The sequence below is a fragment of the Phocoena sinus genome, chromosome 7 (genome assembly GCF_008692025.1).
Source record: "Phocoena sinus isolate mPhoSin1 chromosome 7, mPhoSin1.pri, whole genome shotgun sequence".
NCBI lineage: Eukaryota > Metazoa > Chordata > Mammalia > Artiodactyla > Phocoenidae > Phocoena > Phocoena sinus.
Genome location: NC_045769.1, coordinates 58,664,425 through 58,683,303, shown reverse-complemented (window position 1 = coordinate 58,683,303; position 18,879 = coordinate 58,664,425). Strand labels below are relative to the sequence as shown.

The 18,879-nt window shown below is 34.8% G+C and overlaps 1 protein-coding gene across 12 annotated transcripts in view; it reads right to left on the bottom strand.

Annotated features, from left to right (window-relative positions):
* ATF2 (activating transcription factor 2) overlaps positions 1 to 18,879 on the bottom strand; it is an 80,632-nt gene that overhangs the window by 12,385 nt on the left and 49,368 nt on the right. For 10 of the 12 annotated variants that reach the window (XM_032637388.1, XM_032637392.1, XM_032637386.1 and 7 more), the window contains 2 exons: positions 8,037 to 8,186; positions 5,277 to 5,483 (listed from right to left, as the gene is read on the bottom strand). In XM_032637388.1, the coding sequence (XP_032493279.1) occupies positions 5,277 to 5,483; positions 8,037 to 8,186 (357 nt within the window). Of the gene's footprint in view, positions 1 to 4,752; positions 4,827 to 5,276; positions 5,484 to 8,036; positions 8,187 to 18,879 lie in introns of all 12 variants that reach the window. The other 2 variants (XR_004350720.1, XR_004350721.1) reach the window with 1 other exon arrangement.

The window sequence follows — 18,879 nt, the reverse complement described above, 5'->3', positions numbered from 1 at the left end:
TTAGTAAAGGCTAGTAAAAAGAAGTACTCAGAATAAAATGCATGAGGTAGAGGTGGCATCACTATTACCCTTTCCCCCTCTAGAATATAGTGAAAAACTCAGGGGGGAAAAGGAAAACAGTTCTATTTTTTTTCAGGAATTAAACAGATATTGTATACCATCTCCCAACTGCTGCCATTCCTTTCTATTTTGGGTGATAAATACTAAAGTAAAATATCGTTTAGGTACCAGGAATAAAATATTTGATCCCATTCCCCTTAAGTCAATGGACCAATAAGCAAAACCTTTTCCATATTATCTTATGAGTGAAAACTCCTCACATATCCTGCTATCAAAGAATGCTTCCATTAATTTACTGAGCTTCCACTCCACACACATTTTGCAATACCTAAGTTTTAAAAGCAAAATCCACAACAAACTCTCCAAGTTTTATCCACAGATTGTTAAGGAGCTCCTATTAGTAAAGAGAAGAGTCAGCCTTTTGTTCATAAAGGAAATGCTGAAATTCTAAACTGAAAACTAACCCCCAAGATGAGTATAGCTAAAAGACAAAGACATAATGAGGTTAAAACCATTTCAAGTAAAAGACAAAAATCATATATTACCTTTAAATATATAATAGTTTATAACCAACAGTATCCAATTCTTGGTCTAGATGACCACAAATGTATCTAATACAATTTGATAAAATTGCTCTTTTAAAGCAATGACTCTAGAAAGCTAAAATATAATTAAATTCAGTAAGTGGGGCAATAAGGTTGAATAATTAGTATTTTCTTTGAAACCTAATATATATTTGGTAAAAATATGAAGAGTCACACCTCAACACTCATTAAACCTTTTATTATATATAATATGTAAGCGACCATGGGTCATTACTGCCCACTACACCGATCAGCTAAGCCTGTATGTCACGTGAAGGATTATTAAGGAAATGTAGAATTGATGAATGTTTTCACATAGAGTTTAATTATTTCTTTGACATTCAATTTTCTTTACAAGTCATTCTGTTCTTCACAGTTAACGGTTTTGCTGTTGGCGAACCGAATGAAATTTTTCTCCAGAATCTATTATAAGCACATTAACTCTTCATACTCTGAAAACTAGAATGTGTCACTTACTCTTTAAGAACTGTTTTTATTTTATATGACAAATAACAAACAACCAAAAAAATCATATATCCACTTGAAACAATAAAGTCATAATTGAGGTACCCTTTCTTCCCAAACCATCCATGCTTTCCAACCCCCTCTTCATCACTGTTACAAGCTGGTACATGTCATTCTTAAAATTTTACTTCTATTTAAAGAATCATTTCTATACTGACTTCTATACCTACACATTTATCCATCTAACTATAAACCTTTCATTAATGAAAAAGAATTATGTTACACATTTTAGTATGCAACTTTAATTTATTGAGGTGAAATTTCCATAATATAGAATTAACCATTTTAAAGTGAACAGTTCGGTAGCATTTAGTACATCTGCAATGTTGGGTTACCACCACCCTCCATCTGTCCATTCAAAGTAAAACCCCTTATCCATTAACCAGTTTCTGCCTGTTTCTTCCTCCCCCCCCAGTCTCTGGAAATTACATTTGCATTTTGTCTCTATGGATTCATTTGTTCTAGATATTTCATATAAATGGAGTCATATAATTCATGACTTTGTGTGTGGCTTCTTTCACTTAAGCATAACACTTTGAGGTTCATCCACATTGTACTTTCACTCCTTTTTATGGCTGAAAAATATTCCATTGGATGTATATGCCACAATTTATCTATTGATGGACACTGGACAGTTTCCAGCAACTTTCTTTTTGCCCATAATAATATATTACAGACATTTTTCCAGGTTAATACATGCAGAAGGACCTTATTCTCTTTCTTTTTTGCACAAGTATTTTTAAAAAAAAATCCCTGATAACACATCATTTCACCTATCTTCATATTTTGGTATGCATCTCTAAAACTAAGAACACTTTCTTATCTAACCATGATGCCATCATCACTCAATTATTAATGATTAAAAATACTGATTTTTATGCTTAGTGACATAAATTAGAGAAAGACAAATACTGTAGGATATCACCTACATCTGGAATCTAAAAACCAAAACTAGTAAATATAACAAAAAAGAAACAGATATTGAGAAAAACAGAGCTTACCAGTGGGGAGAGAGAAGAGGGGAGGGGTGAGATAGGGGTAGGGGATTGAGAGGTAAAAACTACTATATATAAAATAAATAAGCTACAAGGATATATTGTACAGCACAAGGAATATAGCCAATATTTTATATAAGTGTAAATGAAGTATAACCTTTAACAATTGTGAATCACGATGTGTACACCAAAACTTATATAAGTGTATATTATACATCAACTATACCTCAGTTTAAAACATATACTGACTTTACTGGTTCTGTTTGTAATTTGAGGTATTAACTAAAGTTATGTTCAACTGTAGAGTTTAACTTAGTGATTTCTTGAATTTGACTTCCATTTAAAAATTTTGGGACTTCCCTGGTGGTCCAGTGGTTAAGAATCCGCCTTCCAATGCAGGGGACGCAAGTTCAATCCCTGTTCAGGTAACTAAAATCCCACATGCCACGGGGCAACTAAACTCTAGAGACTGCGCGCCACAACTAGAGAGCCCGTGTGCTGCAACTACTGAGCCTGCATGCTCTGGAGCCCACATGCCACGACTAGAAAAGCCCGTGTGCTGCAAGGAAAGATCCCGCGTACCGCAACGAATATCCCACATGCCACAACTAAGACCCGACACAGCCAAATAAATAAATAAATAACGTCTTAAAAAAAAAAAAAGTAAAAGTTTCACACTTGCTTCAAAACTAAAGTGTTAGGTAACTTTTACCTAGGTGATAAATCTTGCCTTTATTCCTCTAATCAAGAAATTTCTACCCAAATTAGGAAATATAAAAATGTAACACAATTTACAATAATGATATTTTAATCAGTTTGGATGGTAGAAAAAGCAAGAGATCAATGAAGTAAATTTTACATTTATTTTGAATGCTGAATTTTCCAAGGTTTTCTGAAATAATAAAGCACTGCTGCTATTCGTATTGGTGACCAGTGCTGCAGTATAACTAAAGAAATAGCAATGTCTAAGTAAAAGCTGTTAACACTGCTATGCCTTGGGTCAAAACAGAAACTGGCCCAACCTAAATAAAGTCCAATACCATGAAAAATACCATATACTTATATACCGCTTTATAGTTTTCAAACATTTCTACTTCTTAAAAAGGCAAAATAAGCCAAATTACAAAAATACTGATAAATCTATCCTATTAAAATTAATATATTTAAAAATATCTGCAAACATTCTAATTCCACTGATGTATGTAACAACCCACAGCAGTAGGACCAGCAAGTATTATTATCTCTATTCTATGGATAAGATAACTGAGGCTAACAAAGATATCTTTAATATCATGTAACTGTAAAATAGCCGAGTCATTCAGAAGAATGATTTTGTTAGTTAAGAACAGAAAAGAAAAAAATAGGTCCTCCTAAATCACTTTGTTAATGTAATATGAACATTTAAAAATTTAAATGATGATAGTTAATATTCTAACAGAGAAATCTGGTAAATAATAGACATATTTATAGTATATAAATAAATTGGTATCTATAATCTGTTTCACTTTAAGAAGAAAAAATTCAAGTTTTTTTCTTAAACATTATGAAAATAGTTCTTGAATAAGAATTCATTTGTCAGATAATATATTATTTCTTAACATATCCTAGTATACAAGTACATATTTGAAGTTTCTGTGATATGGTAAATGTTTAATTTTGTTCTAAATGGTTAAAAGTAAATTTTGTGAGATAATTATATTTGTCCTAAAGCTAACATGTCAATATTCAAAAGCACAGCAGAGTTTTTTTTAAATTTATTTTTGGCTGCATTAGGTCTTTGTTGCCGCACGTGGGCTTACTTTAGTTGCCTTGAGCGGGGGCTACTCTTCGTTGCGGTGCACAGGCTTCTCATTGCAGTGGCTTCTCTTATTGCAGAGCACGGCTCTAGGCACTCAGGCTTCAGTAGTTGTGGCAGGCGGGCTCTAGAGCGCAGACTCAGTAGTCGTGGCGCACGGGCTTAGCTGCTCTGCGGCATGTGCGATCTTCCCAGACCAGGGCTTGAACCCATGTCCCCTGCATTGGCAGGCGGATTCTTAACCACTGAGCCACCAGGGAAGCCCTCAACATAGAGTTTAAAAGATGTCAGCCTCACGTATGAAAAAATTTTGTTATAAAATTTACATTAGATTAAATGCTACGCCTGGTGCTAAAAAGCTTCTTCCTAAGCATTTAACAAGACACTTATATTGGTGACATCTTTAAAGATATAAGAAGAGAGCAGGTCTCATCATCAATTCTGATTACACAGAAGATTCATTTTTAACTAGGAATGGATAGCTCAGAAGGTTGACCAATAACAACTACAATTCATTAACATCAATTTTCTAGTTGATGCTCATCAGTTGGTATTTTAGAAGATTTTACTTGAGAATATTCACAACATTAACAACAACAATAAAAAAGGAAGAAAAAACAGAAGGAAGGAAACAGACTTAGTGCTGCCCAATACCATCACTGCAAATCTTACCAAAGACTGAACAGGAAGGAGCCTTAAACCTTTATACCCCATAAGGTTCCTAAGAAATGTATCTGAGGCACACTGGCAGGGCAGTATGAAATGATTTTTATTGCCACTGGCCATATTGTACCTGTTCTGTGGATAATTAGAGTCCTTCAGTTTCCAAAGCTGTCAATCTGGCACCTTTCACGAGCACTATATTCACTTTAAATAAAACAAACAAAACAAAACAAAATTTATAATTCAAAGAACAAAAGCACTAAAAACAGAAACTACAAATTGCAGCAACTTTATAGTTGTGATATAAACCAACAAATAAAAAAAGTAAAATACCAGCAATATCTTACACTTTGAGATTCTTTGTTTGAACTCTATATCACAACTTTATAAAGTTTAAGCCAGACAGTTTAGGTACTTTTGTACTATACAAGTAAACACTTATATTTAAAAATTTCTTCACTGTATCAGTGTTGAAAATTTTATATTACTTCATCTCGGTATTCAAATAGGTTTATAAAACTGCGCTTTACTATAGATTCCATACACACCCAATATTGTGTCCTAAAATGTCTGGATGGCTAACTAGGAAAAAGTGTGTTCATAATTATTAAAAATAAATAAATAAATAAAACAATTTACATATATGCACCATACCTGCAATTGACCATTTAATGAACTCAAGTCTTCTGCTTTCTTTTCTAAAGATTGAACCCAGACTTTTCTTTTTTGTCTGCATCTTGAAGCTGCTGCTCTATTTCTTTCCAGAAACTTCCTTCTTTTTTCATCAGGATCTTCATTAGCTGCTCTTCTTCGACGACCAGTTGTATTTTGGGTCTGTGGAGTTGTGTGAGCTGGGGAAGCCTATAATAGACACAAATGAAAGTTTTTTATATTTGTACCTAGTGATTAAATTAACACAGGCAGTAAAGGGTGGCAAAGGCGAGAGCCACTAATTTTATTTTCTAAGTCTCATTGTATACATCAATATTGTAGAGCAATGTGAAAATCACCCTGTGGTTTAACAAATTCCTTGAAATAAATGAGCATTGCTAAAACATGATTCTCACTAATTAACTATCACAGTGAATGTATTCTTTAAAGTTTGTATAGTATTTTCATTTTTATAGAAATAATACAAAGAAATTTAAAATGCAATACAAATGATCATGTACAGATCTTGTAGTTTTCCATCTTGTATTTTTCCAAGTGTACTTTTAAGCAAACACTGTGGTATTATTCAATCCTTTGATAATTATTAAGGTACTAAAATAACTTCCTATTTAAATTCATTATGAGAAACCATGTTTTCTATGATATTTTTGAAATAAAAAATAGCATTAAATCTGTAAATTTTCTTTAAAAATTGGTTTCTCTAAAATTAAGGAGTTGAAAGTACATACATATTTTAGTGTATTCAGCTCTTCTTCAGTTTTTGAAATTTGGGATCAGTCTTTTTCTAAGGGTCAGGTTCATATAATTATTAATGCTCATTTTCCTGGTGGGTAGAATCCCAGAGTCTAGATTCTCATTTTAATTGGCCCCCCTGCCCTGCCAGATCAGCCAGAGACAGGAATCTTCAGTCACTAGTGATACAGTCCAGTGTGTAGGACTACAGAATAACATCTTCAAGCTTCTCACAAATCCCAAAATTGTGCCCCACAACACTTGAATACAGGAGACAGTATATGAACCCTTAGAAATAGTGCAAAAGAAATAGCACTTTGTGGCCACAGACACAGGATCCAAAGAAGCAGCCTGAAAAACCTCTACTTAATGGTATTTTAAAATGATGTGAACAAAAACTATCTTCTCTTAATCTATACAATAAACAAAAATCTTAAAAACTTAAGTTCTGCAGGGAAATAACCTGAATTAGTTCTCACTCTACAAACTCCAAAAAATCAAAGTTATCATTCCTTTTCCAAGTAACTAGCATTAAATATTGTGAGGGTTATTTCGTTTATACTGTATTTTAATTGTAATTAAGATCAAGTATTAAATCAGATTCTTTTACCTACATAATTGCAATTTAATCTTTTAGAAAAATCTTTCTATGGCTGGCTTCAAGAATGGTAACTTTGAAATATATTTTTATCCTGTTAACTTACTGATAATAGCAGGTTTTAAAATTTTACTGAATAGGAGAGAACAGTTTTTGGTTTTTGTTTTTAATTGACAACTTGGTTACTACAGCAAAGGCTAATCACAGGTATTGTAAGCAGAAACTATTACAGAGTTATATTTGTATATCATTACCCCTAACAAGGATTTGAGGCTACTTAGAAGCATATATTTCTCCTTCTCTCCCTCCTTCCAGTGATTCATTCATTCTACTTCATTGAAAAAAATACAGGAGCTATGCTAGTGATACAGCAGTGAACAAACAGATAAAAGTCCTGCCCTCATGGAGCTTCATTCCAATACAATAAAATATAAAGCTATAAATGAAAACTAGATCCAGGGAAACTACAGTTAGTATAAGAAAATAAATTATATTCATTTATTTTCTTTTAAATAAACACTTAAAGATGTAAAAGCCATACTAAGCTTACAGGCCGTACAAAGAAATAGCCATAAGCTGCATTCGGCTCATGAGCTAGTTTGCTAACCCCTGAATTATGACATGAGAACATACTCACTTTTCCCCTCTCTTGGCCCCTAAGTAAAGTTGCTTAGTGGATGACAACCACAACTATATTCCACTTTATCTTAAGTTTCACAAAGATAAAATACAGTAATCTAAATACCTATGCTTAGTAGGCAGTCTAAAACTTGCTGTGTAACTGTGTTTCTTTAATTGGAAAGTTTTACTTTTAAATGTGAATATTCTTTACGTAGAGAAGATAAAAGGTATAAATAGAGCTCTGAAACATTTAACAGAAATATAGTAATGCTTACTGTAGAAATATACTGCAGACATATAGAAATATCAATCATCTAATGGGCGGTAACAAATTAAAGATAAGTGAAAAGGGCCTCTGGTATAAATAGCTGCCATTAAGCCTATCTGCTCCTTTGGTGTATTTCACAAATGTTAATTCAAGAATCGTTTGACTTATATTAGTAATATAATACCTATATACATTTCTTGTTGAATACAATCAACAGAAAAACAGTTTTCTTTAAAAAGTATTGATGGACATTATGCCATGTCAAACCAACATACAGACACTCACAGAAACATTTACAGGGTGCCATGAGCAGTAACAACTGCTTGATTATTTTTACTTATTTATTTTTTGTATCAATACTTTTACATTGAACTACCTTTTCCTAAGGCTTTTTATACACTTTGGGAATAAAATTTTACCAGAAAACTTTTTTCAAAGCATATAGTCATTTAAATTACACTGTGTTTGTTTGGTTTTTTTTTAAGGATAACTGAACACTGAATGATAAAAACAACACACATACCGGAGTTTCTGTAGTGGATGTGGCTGGCTGTTGTAATGACTGTGGTCGAGATTCCTCTGATTGAGTCCTAACCAGTCCGCTACCATGACCTTTGACAGTATCGCCATTGGTAACTGGAGGATGTTGCTGGGTCAAAGCAGCTTTTAATCTCTGAAATGCAAACACCAATTTAAAAAAAAAGTTTCCTGCTTTCCACCCAAATCCAACTCCCAGCATACTCTTTGGTTAACCAAAAGAAATTATTTGTTAAGGAATACATAAATACATTCAGCTTTAATATTAGTTTTGATTTATCATATTCCACTGCATTCCTAAATATCAGTAAGACGAACAGGACCTTTGGAAAGTTTGCCTGAGTCTTTTTTGTCTAGTACTACTAGAGGGTTCTATACTTTGCTATTCCTAATTAATCAATTTTGAGAAAAGAGTGAAAACTAAAAACACTGTTGACTGAAAATAACTAGATTTGTTCAACTAAAATAAGCAAAACAAGTTAATTATGCATGTTTCACTATTTTCTCCTACCCCATTCCTATATCCCATATCCCAGTCTTTTCAGGCTCTGCCTAGATTCTTAGACCTAAATATCTTCTTTTTCAGATTTGAGTCCATTTGATCTCTGCTTGCAGGTTTGATGTCACTGCTTACTTGGACAATGACCTGATTTTGCATTTTTTAGGCCACTGTACTGACTGTCAGACTGAACCTCCTCCTAGAACCCACAGCTGGGTTTGCCTCCCTTAGGTCTTCCCTGTCACCAGTAAGCAGACCTAGCTCCAAGTCTATCCCTTCTACTATGTTCCATTTTGCCAGTGAACTGTACCCAACTCACTGTCAGAGTATGGCAGATCTAGCATTATAATGAAGCTCTAGACATTTATGGCTACTTCTTTAAAACAAAACAAAACAAAACACCATTTGAGTAAGGCTTATTATTCTATCAGCAAAAATATATGAGTATCTTATCTCCCCAACCAGACAGTAAGCTCTTTAAAAGCAGAGATTGCCTTTTATTTCTTTGCATCCCTTTTAGCAACTGGTACATTGATTTGCTACATAAATGGACAACAGATATATTTGCTAATGGACAGAAATTGGTTTCTTTGAAAATGGTACATGGGATCTTTGGGGTGGTTTTATTGTTATGCTCTATAAATATGAAATAATTAGCACAAAATAGTCATATTATAGTATCTTAGCAATGAAAGGGATCTCAGGGATCTGAGAGACCTGGGACTATTATTGATGATATTGTTCTTAATAACTCAGAAGTAGCCCTTGAGCTCAAAATATAGTTTTATAACAAAATCTGGTGAAGAGATATGTCATTACATTTTCCTAAGATCCACACTCAGGTGCACAGGTGGCAGGGAGGGAGGTTACAAATATAAGAACAAATATACAAATGTAAGAACTATGCTGCAGTCTACCCAGTGCTTCCCACACTTCCTAGAAGTCAATTAACTACCTTGGTATCACATGCTAAAAACAGATTCTTGGCAACCTTTCCTCTCTTCTTTCCCTGGAAATAGCATAAAGGGGTAGATAATAGAGAAGAGCTTTAGAAAAAGTCTCCCAAATGATTCTACTACAATTGTTTTCATTTATTCCAACTAAGAACAATTTAGAAAATTTGTAATTTCTTTATTTTCACCTATACATATCTTCTTACCATCTATAATTGATCCAGATCCCTTAAAAACTGAAGCACAGGACTTCCCTGGTGGCACAGTGATTAAGAATCCACCTGCCAATACAGGGGACACGGGTTCAAGGACGGGTTCAATCCTTGGTCCGGGAAGATCCCACACGCTGCAGAGCAACTAAGCCTGTGCACCACAACTACTGAGCCTGTGCTCTAGAACCCGCAAGCCACAACTACTGAGCTCACAAGCCACAACTATCGAAGCCCACGTGCCCTAGAGCCCTTACACCGCAACTACTGAGCCCACGTGCTGCAACCACTGAAGCCCGCGTGTCTAGAGCCTGTGCTCCACAACAAGCGAAGCCCCGCTTGCTGCAAACAGAGAAAGTGACACGTGGCAATTAAGACCCAACACAGCCAAAAAATAATAATTAAAAAAAAAAACAAGCATATATGAAAAGATCAAAATTTCCAATGAAGCAGTAATTCTAACTAGACAAGTGTTAATGGACATTTTCTACTGCTAATCATTGTAGATCTGGGTATGATTTTAAAATCAAAGTCAGTAGTATAAAAAATATTTTGTTGAGATATAAGTTACATACAGTAAAATGAACTCTTTTTAGTGTACAGTTCTGTGAGTTTCAGCAAGCACATACAGTCGTGCAACCACCCTCTACAATCAGGATACAGAACAGTTCTATTACCCCCCCAAACTTTCCTCATGCTTCTTTCCTGTCACTCTCCTCCCACCCACAGCCCCTGGAAACCACCAGTCTGTTTTTTGATGCCCAAAGTTTTGCCTTTTCCAGAATATCATATAAATGGAATCATACAGTGTATATAGCCTTTTGAATCCGGCTTTTTTCCTTTAGCATAATGCACTTGAGATCCATCCCTGTTGTTGCATTATCAGTAGTTTTTCAATGAGTTTCTAATAAACAAGTATTCCAGTTTTACAGATTAGGACACTAGAGATCATTTGCCCAAGGTCACACAGCCATTAAGCTAGTTAAAATCCTATATTTGAACATGGATCTCCTTAATTTCAAAGTGCACAGTTTTTCCATGGCATCATGTTACATATGTTATCCTACCAAAAAAAAAAAAAAAAAAAAAGGAAAAAGGAAAAATCAAGAAAGAAAAAGGAAAAAATTAAGGAAGATAAAAATTAAGGAAGATAAGGAAATTAAGGCTGCATGGCTTGATGATTCAGAAGACAACCACAAGGGAATTCCCTGGCAGTCCAGTGGCTAGGACTCCATGCTTTCACTGCCATGGGCCCAGGTTCAATCCCTGGTCGGGGAACTAAGATCTCGCAAGCCATGCGGCATGAAAGACAACCACAAAGGATTAGGAATGCCAAGTCTGATACTGCAACTGCTAAAGTCCTGTCACTCCAGGATCAGGTATGTTTTTTCCATCTTTTCTGACTGAATACTTCTTTATGAATTGCAAATACCACCACAATAGGTCAGTATATGTAATGTATACCGTATACATATTAGCATACATAATGTATACAGAGAGAAGACACTTTATTGTTTAGAATTTAACTCTGCCTCAAACAATCTGTGTGACTCTGAACAAATCATTTCAATCTCTGAGTCTGTGTTTCCTTGTCTGTAAAATTGGGAACAATGATAATTTCCTTGCAGGGATGAGGTAAAGATTAAATATAATATGCAAAATTACCTGATTCATAAAAGGATTTCTTAAGTATCAACTTCCTTACTTTTTTCTTTTTTAAACAATTATTTATTTTTGGCTGAACTGGGTCTTTGTTGCGGCACACAGGATCTTTTGTTGTTGTGTGCAGGCTTCTCTCTAGTTGTGGCATGCGGGTTTTCTCTTCTCTAGTTGTGGCACACAGGCTCCAGGGTGCGTAGGCTCTGTAGTGATGTGTGGGTTCCAGAGTGCGTGGGCTCTGTAGTTTGCAGCACGCGGGCTCTAATTGAGGCACGCGAGCTCAGTAGTTGTGGGTGAGGGCTTAGTTGCCCTGAGGCATGATGTGGGATCTTAGTTCCCTGACCAGGGATCAAACCCGTGTCCCCTGCATTGTAAGACGGATTCTTTACCACTGGACCACCAGGGAAGTCCCTTCCTTACTTTTTTCAAAAACAGCTATTGAGGCCTCTATTTTTTTAGCACAGGTGTCAGGGTGAGGACACCAAAGAATCAGGAAAGTTCCTATACTTTTGTATTTTCAAAATATACTTAGAGGGAAAAAAAGTACTTAGGGGTTCATCTTAAGGACTGGTTTAGCTTCAGACATATTTTATTATGGAAAATGTATTCTCAAGACCATGTGACACACTGCATCTTTCAGAATCCAGGTCAGATTCCTGGTTGCTTTTTTTCTTCCTTCTTTTTTAAACAAGCAGAAATGACCACATTAGCAGCTAAGATCCAGGAAATTGGGACACTCATAACTGATGGGCTAATGTGGAAGTGTATGGATTAAAAATTAGGTAGGTGACCAAAGCAATAGTTGGCTGTAATCAGGTAGGAATACTTAGGCTAAATGGTCAAAGAACTTAAAGTAAAAAGACAGGAGTCTGAAGGTATGGGTCACATAAACAGAAGGAGGAGGATCTGAGTGTGCATACTTATGTCTTTTAAAAACCAATCTATATGGGGCTTCCCTGGTGGCACAGTGGTTGAGAGTCCACCTGCCGATGCAGGGGACACGGGTTCGTGCCCCGGTCCGGGAAGATCCCACATGCCGCGGAGCGGCTGGGCCCGTGAGCCATAGCCGCTGAGCCTGCGCGTCCGGAGCCTGTGCTCCACAATGGGAGAGGCCACAACAGTGAGAGGCCCACGTACCGGAAAAAAACAAAACAAAACAAAACAAAACCCACCAATCTATAGCGTTAGGTGGGCTTCCATTTCTGGATATAAAATGTACATAAATATACATATTGGTTGAGATGTGAAGCTTGGTAAATTATGTGTTGGTAAAACATTTTTAAGTCCTTAGGTAGAAAACAAAGAAGAGCATTTAAAGTTTTTTAGTGAAGAGCTTAACTCTTAGAATTAATGAAATACAGTAACTGCACATAGGGGAGTCTGAAGTACATAAACATCACTCTCTTGAATAATCTTTAGTAGGGCAAGTTACTATCTTATAGAGCACTTAAAAGCAGCATTCATTATCCTCTCTTGACTGCCCTAGGGTATACAGTACTCATCCAGGGAGGAAGCTCTAATGTTTACTCCATGCTGTTACATTGATTACGATGGGTCTAACTTGGAAAAGTGTGCCACTGGGTACAAAATGTAAGAAAAAGATTTTCAAGGGTTAATTAACACTGCTCTGAACTGCAGATTTTTTTTTTTAAACAGCAACAAAAACACACATACACTAAAAGAAATTACAGTGGGTTAGGTTAGGTGAAGGAAATTGTCATTATTCATATACATTTTACAACTAACATAAGGATATCTACAATCCACCCACATATATGTTAGAGGTATTTTAAAGAAGGGCAACTATTTGGTCCTCCCCCAAATTAATGAAAACATATAAATATAATATTTATTTTACAGTAGAAATTTGGAGCTAATCAATTAGTCCAATTACCATCTTACAAGTAAAGAAACTAAGGCCCAAAGAGTGAAGTTACTTCCCAGAATCACAGAGGGAGTTATAAAAGAAACAGAGCTAGGACCAGAAATTCCGTCTGTTGACTCTTACTTCACTGAACAAACATAGTTTAAATAAAAGTTTTTCCAAACTAGAGCTTTTGTCTAATATTAAGTATTCTAAGTATATTTTAATAATCATTAAGAAGAGTATCAGACATTGGTCAGTCCATTACTAAGATCAAAATTTCTATCAATAGAGAAATCTAGTTAAGTAAATAAAGATTGAATACTCAGAGAAAGTAAATAAGATTTAACAAGTCTATATTCTCTAACATGTACAATAAAAGCTAGGCATAATTTTAATATTAAACTAAAGGTATACAGTGAAAGAAAACTAAAATCTTTATTACTACATTTCTAAGCAGACTTAGTGCTTTAATGTTTAGAGTTAAAATTTTAGTGCTGTAAAATTCAACTACTATGTTGAAAACTTTTTTCTTAGAGATTGTGTCAATTAAAGAGTAAATAGTCTGTTGTGCTGACCAATCTGACACTCATCTTAAGAGGTAATCTGCTAAAAATAATTTGTTATTCAAATTCTATGTTATATGTTGTACCCCTGAAAACAAATTTTATCACATCTGTCAGAACTTGGTTGGAAGAAACTACTCTATCATAGTTCAAAGAAAAAACACAATGTTCTCTAGAAACAATGTATGAAAAAGTCAGATCCATATTTCATATGTGCCACAAAAGCTCATCAGAGTAATAACCCTCCTTCTCTGGGGTGTTATCCTACCATCTGCTGCTCTATTACTTATCTTTATTTTGCAACTAATTAACAGCATAATCTTCTAAATTCAGCAAGTTAATTATCATTATTGTAGTCTTTGCAGCATCATCAGTCCTCGTGAAATCTTGTCTCCCCACCCCCAGAGAACATATGAAAATGAAGTACGTTGGGAGAGAGTCTGTTTCTTTGGAGTGGGCTCGTTAGGTGTTTGCTGATTAGCTTGGCGTGCAGAGGCAGGTCAGAAGAATTCTGCTGAACATGAGGTTCCATGCAGGGCCCAACTAAGTTAATGTAGGTTTCTGAACATTTGCCAAGATGCCCTCTGTCAGCTCTCAGTAGAAACCCCCTGCAGAAACCCTACTGGCTACCCACTGTGTGCAAAGATCTCTCTCAGTTTGTCACACAAGTCTTAAAGGAATGATTCTGGGGAATACTACTCAAATACTTTACTAAATCTTCTTAAACAAAACTCCTGGATGGTTAACATTTTCTTATTTAGAAGTTACTTTTTTTTTTTTTTTGCAGTACGCGGGCTTCTCACCGTTGTGGCCTCTCCTGCTGCGGAGCACAGGCTCCGGACGCACAGGCCCAGCGGCCATGGCTCACGGGCCCAGCCGTTCCACGGCATGTGGGATCTTCCCGGACCGGGGCACGAACTCGTATCCCCTGCACTGGCAGGCAGACTCTCAACTACTGCGCCACCAGGGAAGCCCCAGAACTTACTTTTTGATTACAAATATTACATAGGAAATTTGTTTTATTAGAAGAGTAACACAGATAGCAAATATCTGTGGTTTAATGTGCTTAATGACCAACAAAACCCCTAAACCTAAATCTGGTGAGATCCAGTGCAATTCTGTGAAAATAGTAGATAATAGGAATTTTCCTAGAGTATTAAAAAATACTAGGTAATCTTGTATTTGTGGACCACCATATATATATATTTTTAAAAACTACGTGCTTACTTTTCCAAAGACTTAACGTTTTTAAAAAACAAAACATAACAAACACAACTTGTCCTGAAGAAATTTCTTTAGCAAAAAAGAAGGATCTTATTTAAATATTTATAGTAGACACAAACACAATGCATATAAATCTTCCTGTGAGCACTGGGCATCTGAAAATCAGGGCACCACAAAAGCATCCTTGGCTATCTTAGGATACAAATAAGTTTCTCTTCAGCTGTAGTGCGCTACTCATTCTTATGTGTTCCAATGCTGCCATTTCTCAAACATTATTTTTTAACCACATTTTAGCACAATCACCATTGCTGCACTATTTAGCATGTCATTAAAAGACTGTGACCACAAAAGTCAAACAAATCCTTAACAGAGATGCAGAATCAAGCAGGGAGGATATTTTAAATATTTTCAGAGTTGAAAACAACAAAGCAAAATCCAACTGAAGCAGTGAAAGAAGAAATTATAAGTTTTGCTGGGGTGCTACAGACTGGTAAACAGTCAGAAAAATTATTTAATGTGTAATGTGAATCTAGGGGATGTGAGCTGGGGACCACTCATTTGGAGAGCATGGAACTGGAATTCTATCACTGATAGAGAAAGAATTAAGTCCCATGATCGTTTATCTGATCATTAAGAAACCTCTGTGCAATGGGATATGAACCCAGTCTCAACTTTCTCCAGTTAGAATTATACAATTATTTATTTAGTAAATCTTTTTTTTAGCCCTTTGATGCTTAATTAAGTAATCAATGACACTGACATTTTAATCTAAATTTAGAAACAATCTGTAACTATTTTGTATTTTATGTTACAAATGTATCTAAAATAACTTGCCACATAGAGTAAGAGACTGCCCTTGGATTTTAGTTTTAAATGTTTGAGATTGATTTAGTCCTGTGATTTTAGTTGGAAGAACTAAGATAATCTTACTAAGCCTCTTAATAATACAGGAATATTGAAGAGAACCAAACCCTCATTATATCTATAATTTAATTATTTAAGTTATTGAACTACTTGGGGAAGTTTGTTAGACAATGAGGTACCTATAGAGAAAACAGGATATATTAAGTTTAAAATGAAGTTTAGTATGTTTAATTTTATTTTAAGCCCTTTAAAAGTGATCGCTGTGCAACTCGATTTATAAATTGGCCTTGAGAACTTAGGGAAGAAATAAGTTTTTGAATTTGTAACTTTATTTTTAAAAAGGAGACTCTCAATAACGGTTTTTGTGCACAAAAGTCACCATCAAGGGTATCAAAAAACTGAAAACAAGAGCCAAACACCTCATTGATACAATATAATCCTAACTGCCATACCTGTTGGGAAAAAAAGTCAATAATGGCATATTGAAAAGATATGAAGACTTTTTTTTACTCTCTTGATGATCATTGGAAACATTTGCCAAGAAAAATCTCAAAACTTAAGATCACGTCTGCTGAATTTCTTAGTACCCAAGAAATGTTTGTTAAATAAATAGCAATCATTAGAAATAACTGTTAAATGAGGCTGATGCAAAATAAATGAACATGAATTAAACTACAAAACCCAAACTATATCCGGGTTATTCCCAAAGGTTGGTAGATTTGTTTTGTACTTATACCAATATATAAGTATACTTGATAATGATGATAATGAAATTCAAGCACTGAAAATTCTTCAATCAAACTGATTCACTGGATAATCAAATATCCTAAAGGTGGTACATTACCAAACCACAATGTAATTTAATTAATATAGAAATCAATAAGAAACAGATAAAAAGCCCTGAAATATTTGGAAATTATATACTATACTTTTAAATAACCCACAGTTCAAGGAAGAAATCACAAGGGAAATTAGAAAATAAATAATAAAAAGACAGCATATCAAAATTTGTGCACAAAGTTATAGCGTTAAATGCCTATATGAGAAAGGTAAAAAGATTTTAATCTAAGCTTCTACTTTAAGAAGCTAAAAAAAGATAAGCAAATTAAACCCAACTAAGTAGACAAAGAAAATATTAAAGATAAAAGTAGCAATCAATGGTAATACAGTATACCATTAAGAAAAATAAAGGCAAGCTACAGACTGAGGAAATATTCATGAGATATATATATACATATCTATATATAAATTTGTATCTAGAATATATATAAAGAATTCCTATAACACAATAGTAAAAGACAAGTAACCAAATTTAAAGAATGAGCAAAAAATATCACAAATAATGTCTGGCTGATTGGAAATGTAAATTGAAACCAAGAGATGCTGCCACAATCTCCTAGAATGTCTACATTGAAAACAATAGATAAAACCAAATGTCTGCAAAAATGTGGGAACAACTGGAATTCCCATACACTGCTGGCAGGAATGTAAACCTTTGGCAAAAGGTCTGGCAATTTATTATAAAGTTATATGTATACCTACTCTCTGACTCAGCAATTCCACTCTTAGGTAGATAACCTTAATGAAAATATACATCTACAAAGAGTTATACAAGAATGTGCATACGAGCTTTATTCACAACAGCTAAATACTAAAAACCATTCAAGTGTCCACCAACAGGAGAATGGATAAAGAAATTGTGGTATACTCACACAATGGAAAACTACTCAGCAATAAAAAGAAACAAACTTTGATACACGCAACAACATGGATAAATCTCAGACATATGCTTAGCTGAACACAAGAGTATATATTGATTCCATTTACATTGCTGGTGACAAATATAAGAATAGTTGGGGGAGGTGGACTGATTGGGAAGGGAAATAAAGAAACTTGATGGGTAGATGTTAATGTTCTATACCATAATAAGGGTGTGAGTTACATGAATGCACTTAAACTGTACAGATAAAATCGGTCCATTTCAATCTATGTAAATTTTACATTAAGAAAGCCTTATGGGCTTCCCTGGTGGCACAGTGGTTGAGAGTCCGCCTGCCGATGCAGGGGACACGGGTTCATGCCCCGGTCTGGGAAGATCCCACATGCCGCGGAGCGACTAGGCCCGTGAGCCATGGCCGCTGAGCCTGCGCGTCCGGAGCCTGTGCTCCGCAACGGGAGAGGCCACAACAGTGAGAGGCCCGCGTACCACAAAAAAAAAAAAAAAAAAAAAAGAGTGAGGGTAGGGAGTGGTCTGAGGTACAGATAAAACAAGAATGGCAGTTATATCGTTAATAATTGAAACTGGATGATGGGTACATGGGGGTTCATTATAGAAACCTATTTATTTTGTATGTGTTTGAATTCTTCCATAACAAAAAGCTTAAAAAAAAAAGGAAATGGACTAATTTCTGAGTCTTTTTAAATTAAAAACAGGACAGTCTTATTTATTATCCCAGTTAAAATAGGCAATCACCTAAATATGGCTATTTTATATGTTAACAATATTCTAATAAGAAATTTAATTGGACTGTTAAATTTAAGTGGGGCAATCTGTGACTCCCCATGCTATTTTGGGGCTTTCAACCAATAACTGTTTTTCATATATAAATTTGTGAAATGTAGCTTTGGTATTTTTTTTTTAATATACAAGCATACAAAATACTTTTATTCTTATTAAATTTCTTAGTGATTAAAAGAAAAAGTTATTCAGGGAAGTTTACTAGTTTCTACAAATATGGCCTAATCTCTTATAGCCAAAAGTATTTCTTTAAATCTGATTTGTTCCATTGGAATTAATTTGTGGGGAAAAAAAGTCCACTGAATATGTAAAAATATTTTTAGATACAGTGTACAACAACAGGATCTCTTAAACTTCTATTTCTACTCTACTCAGTTTCACTAATTGAATTTTTCATTATAACAGTTATGTTTAAAGTAGGTAGTGTAAAACACATTCCCAGTGAAGCTCTTCTGCTATCAAGTGGAAAAGAT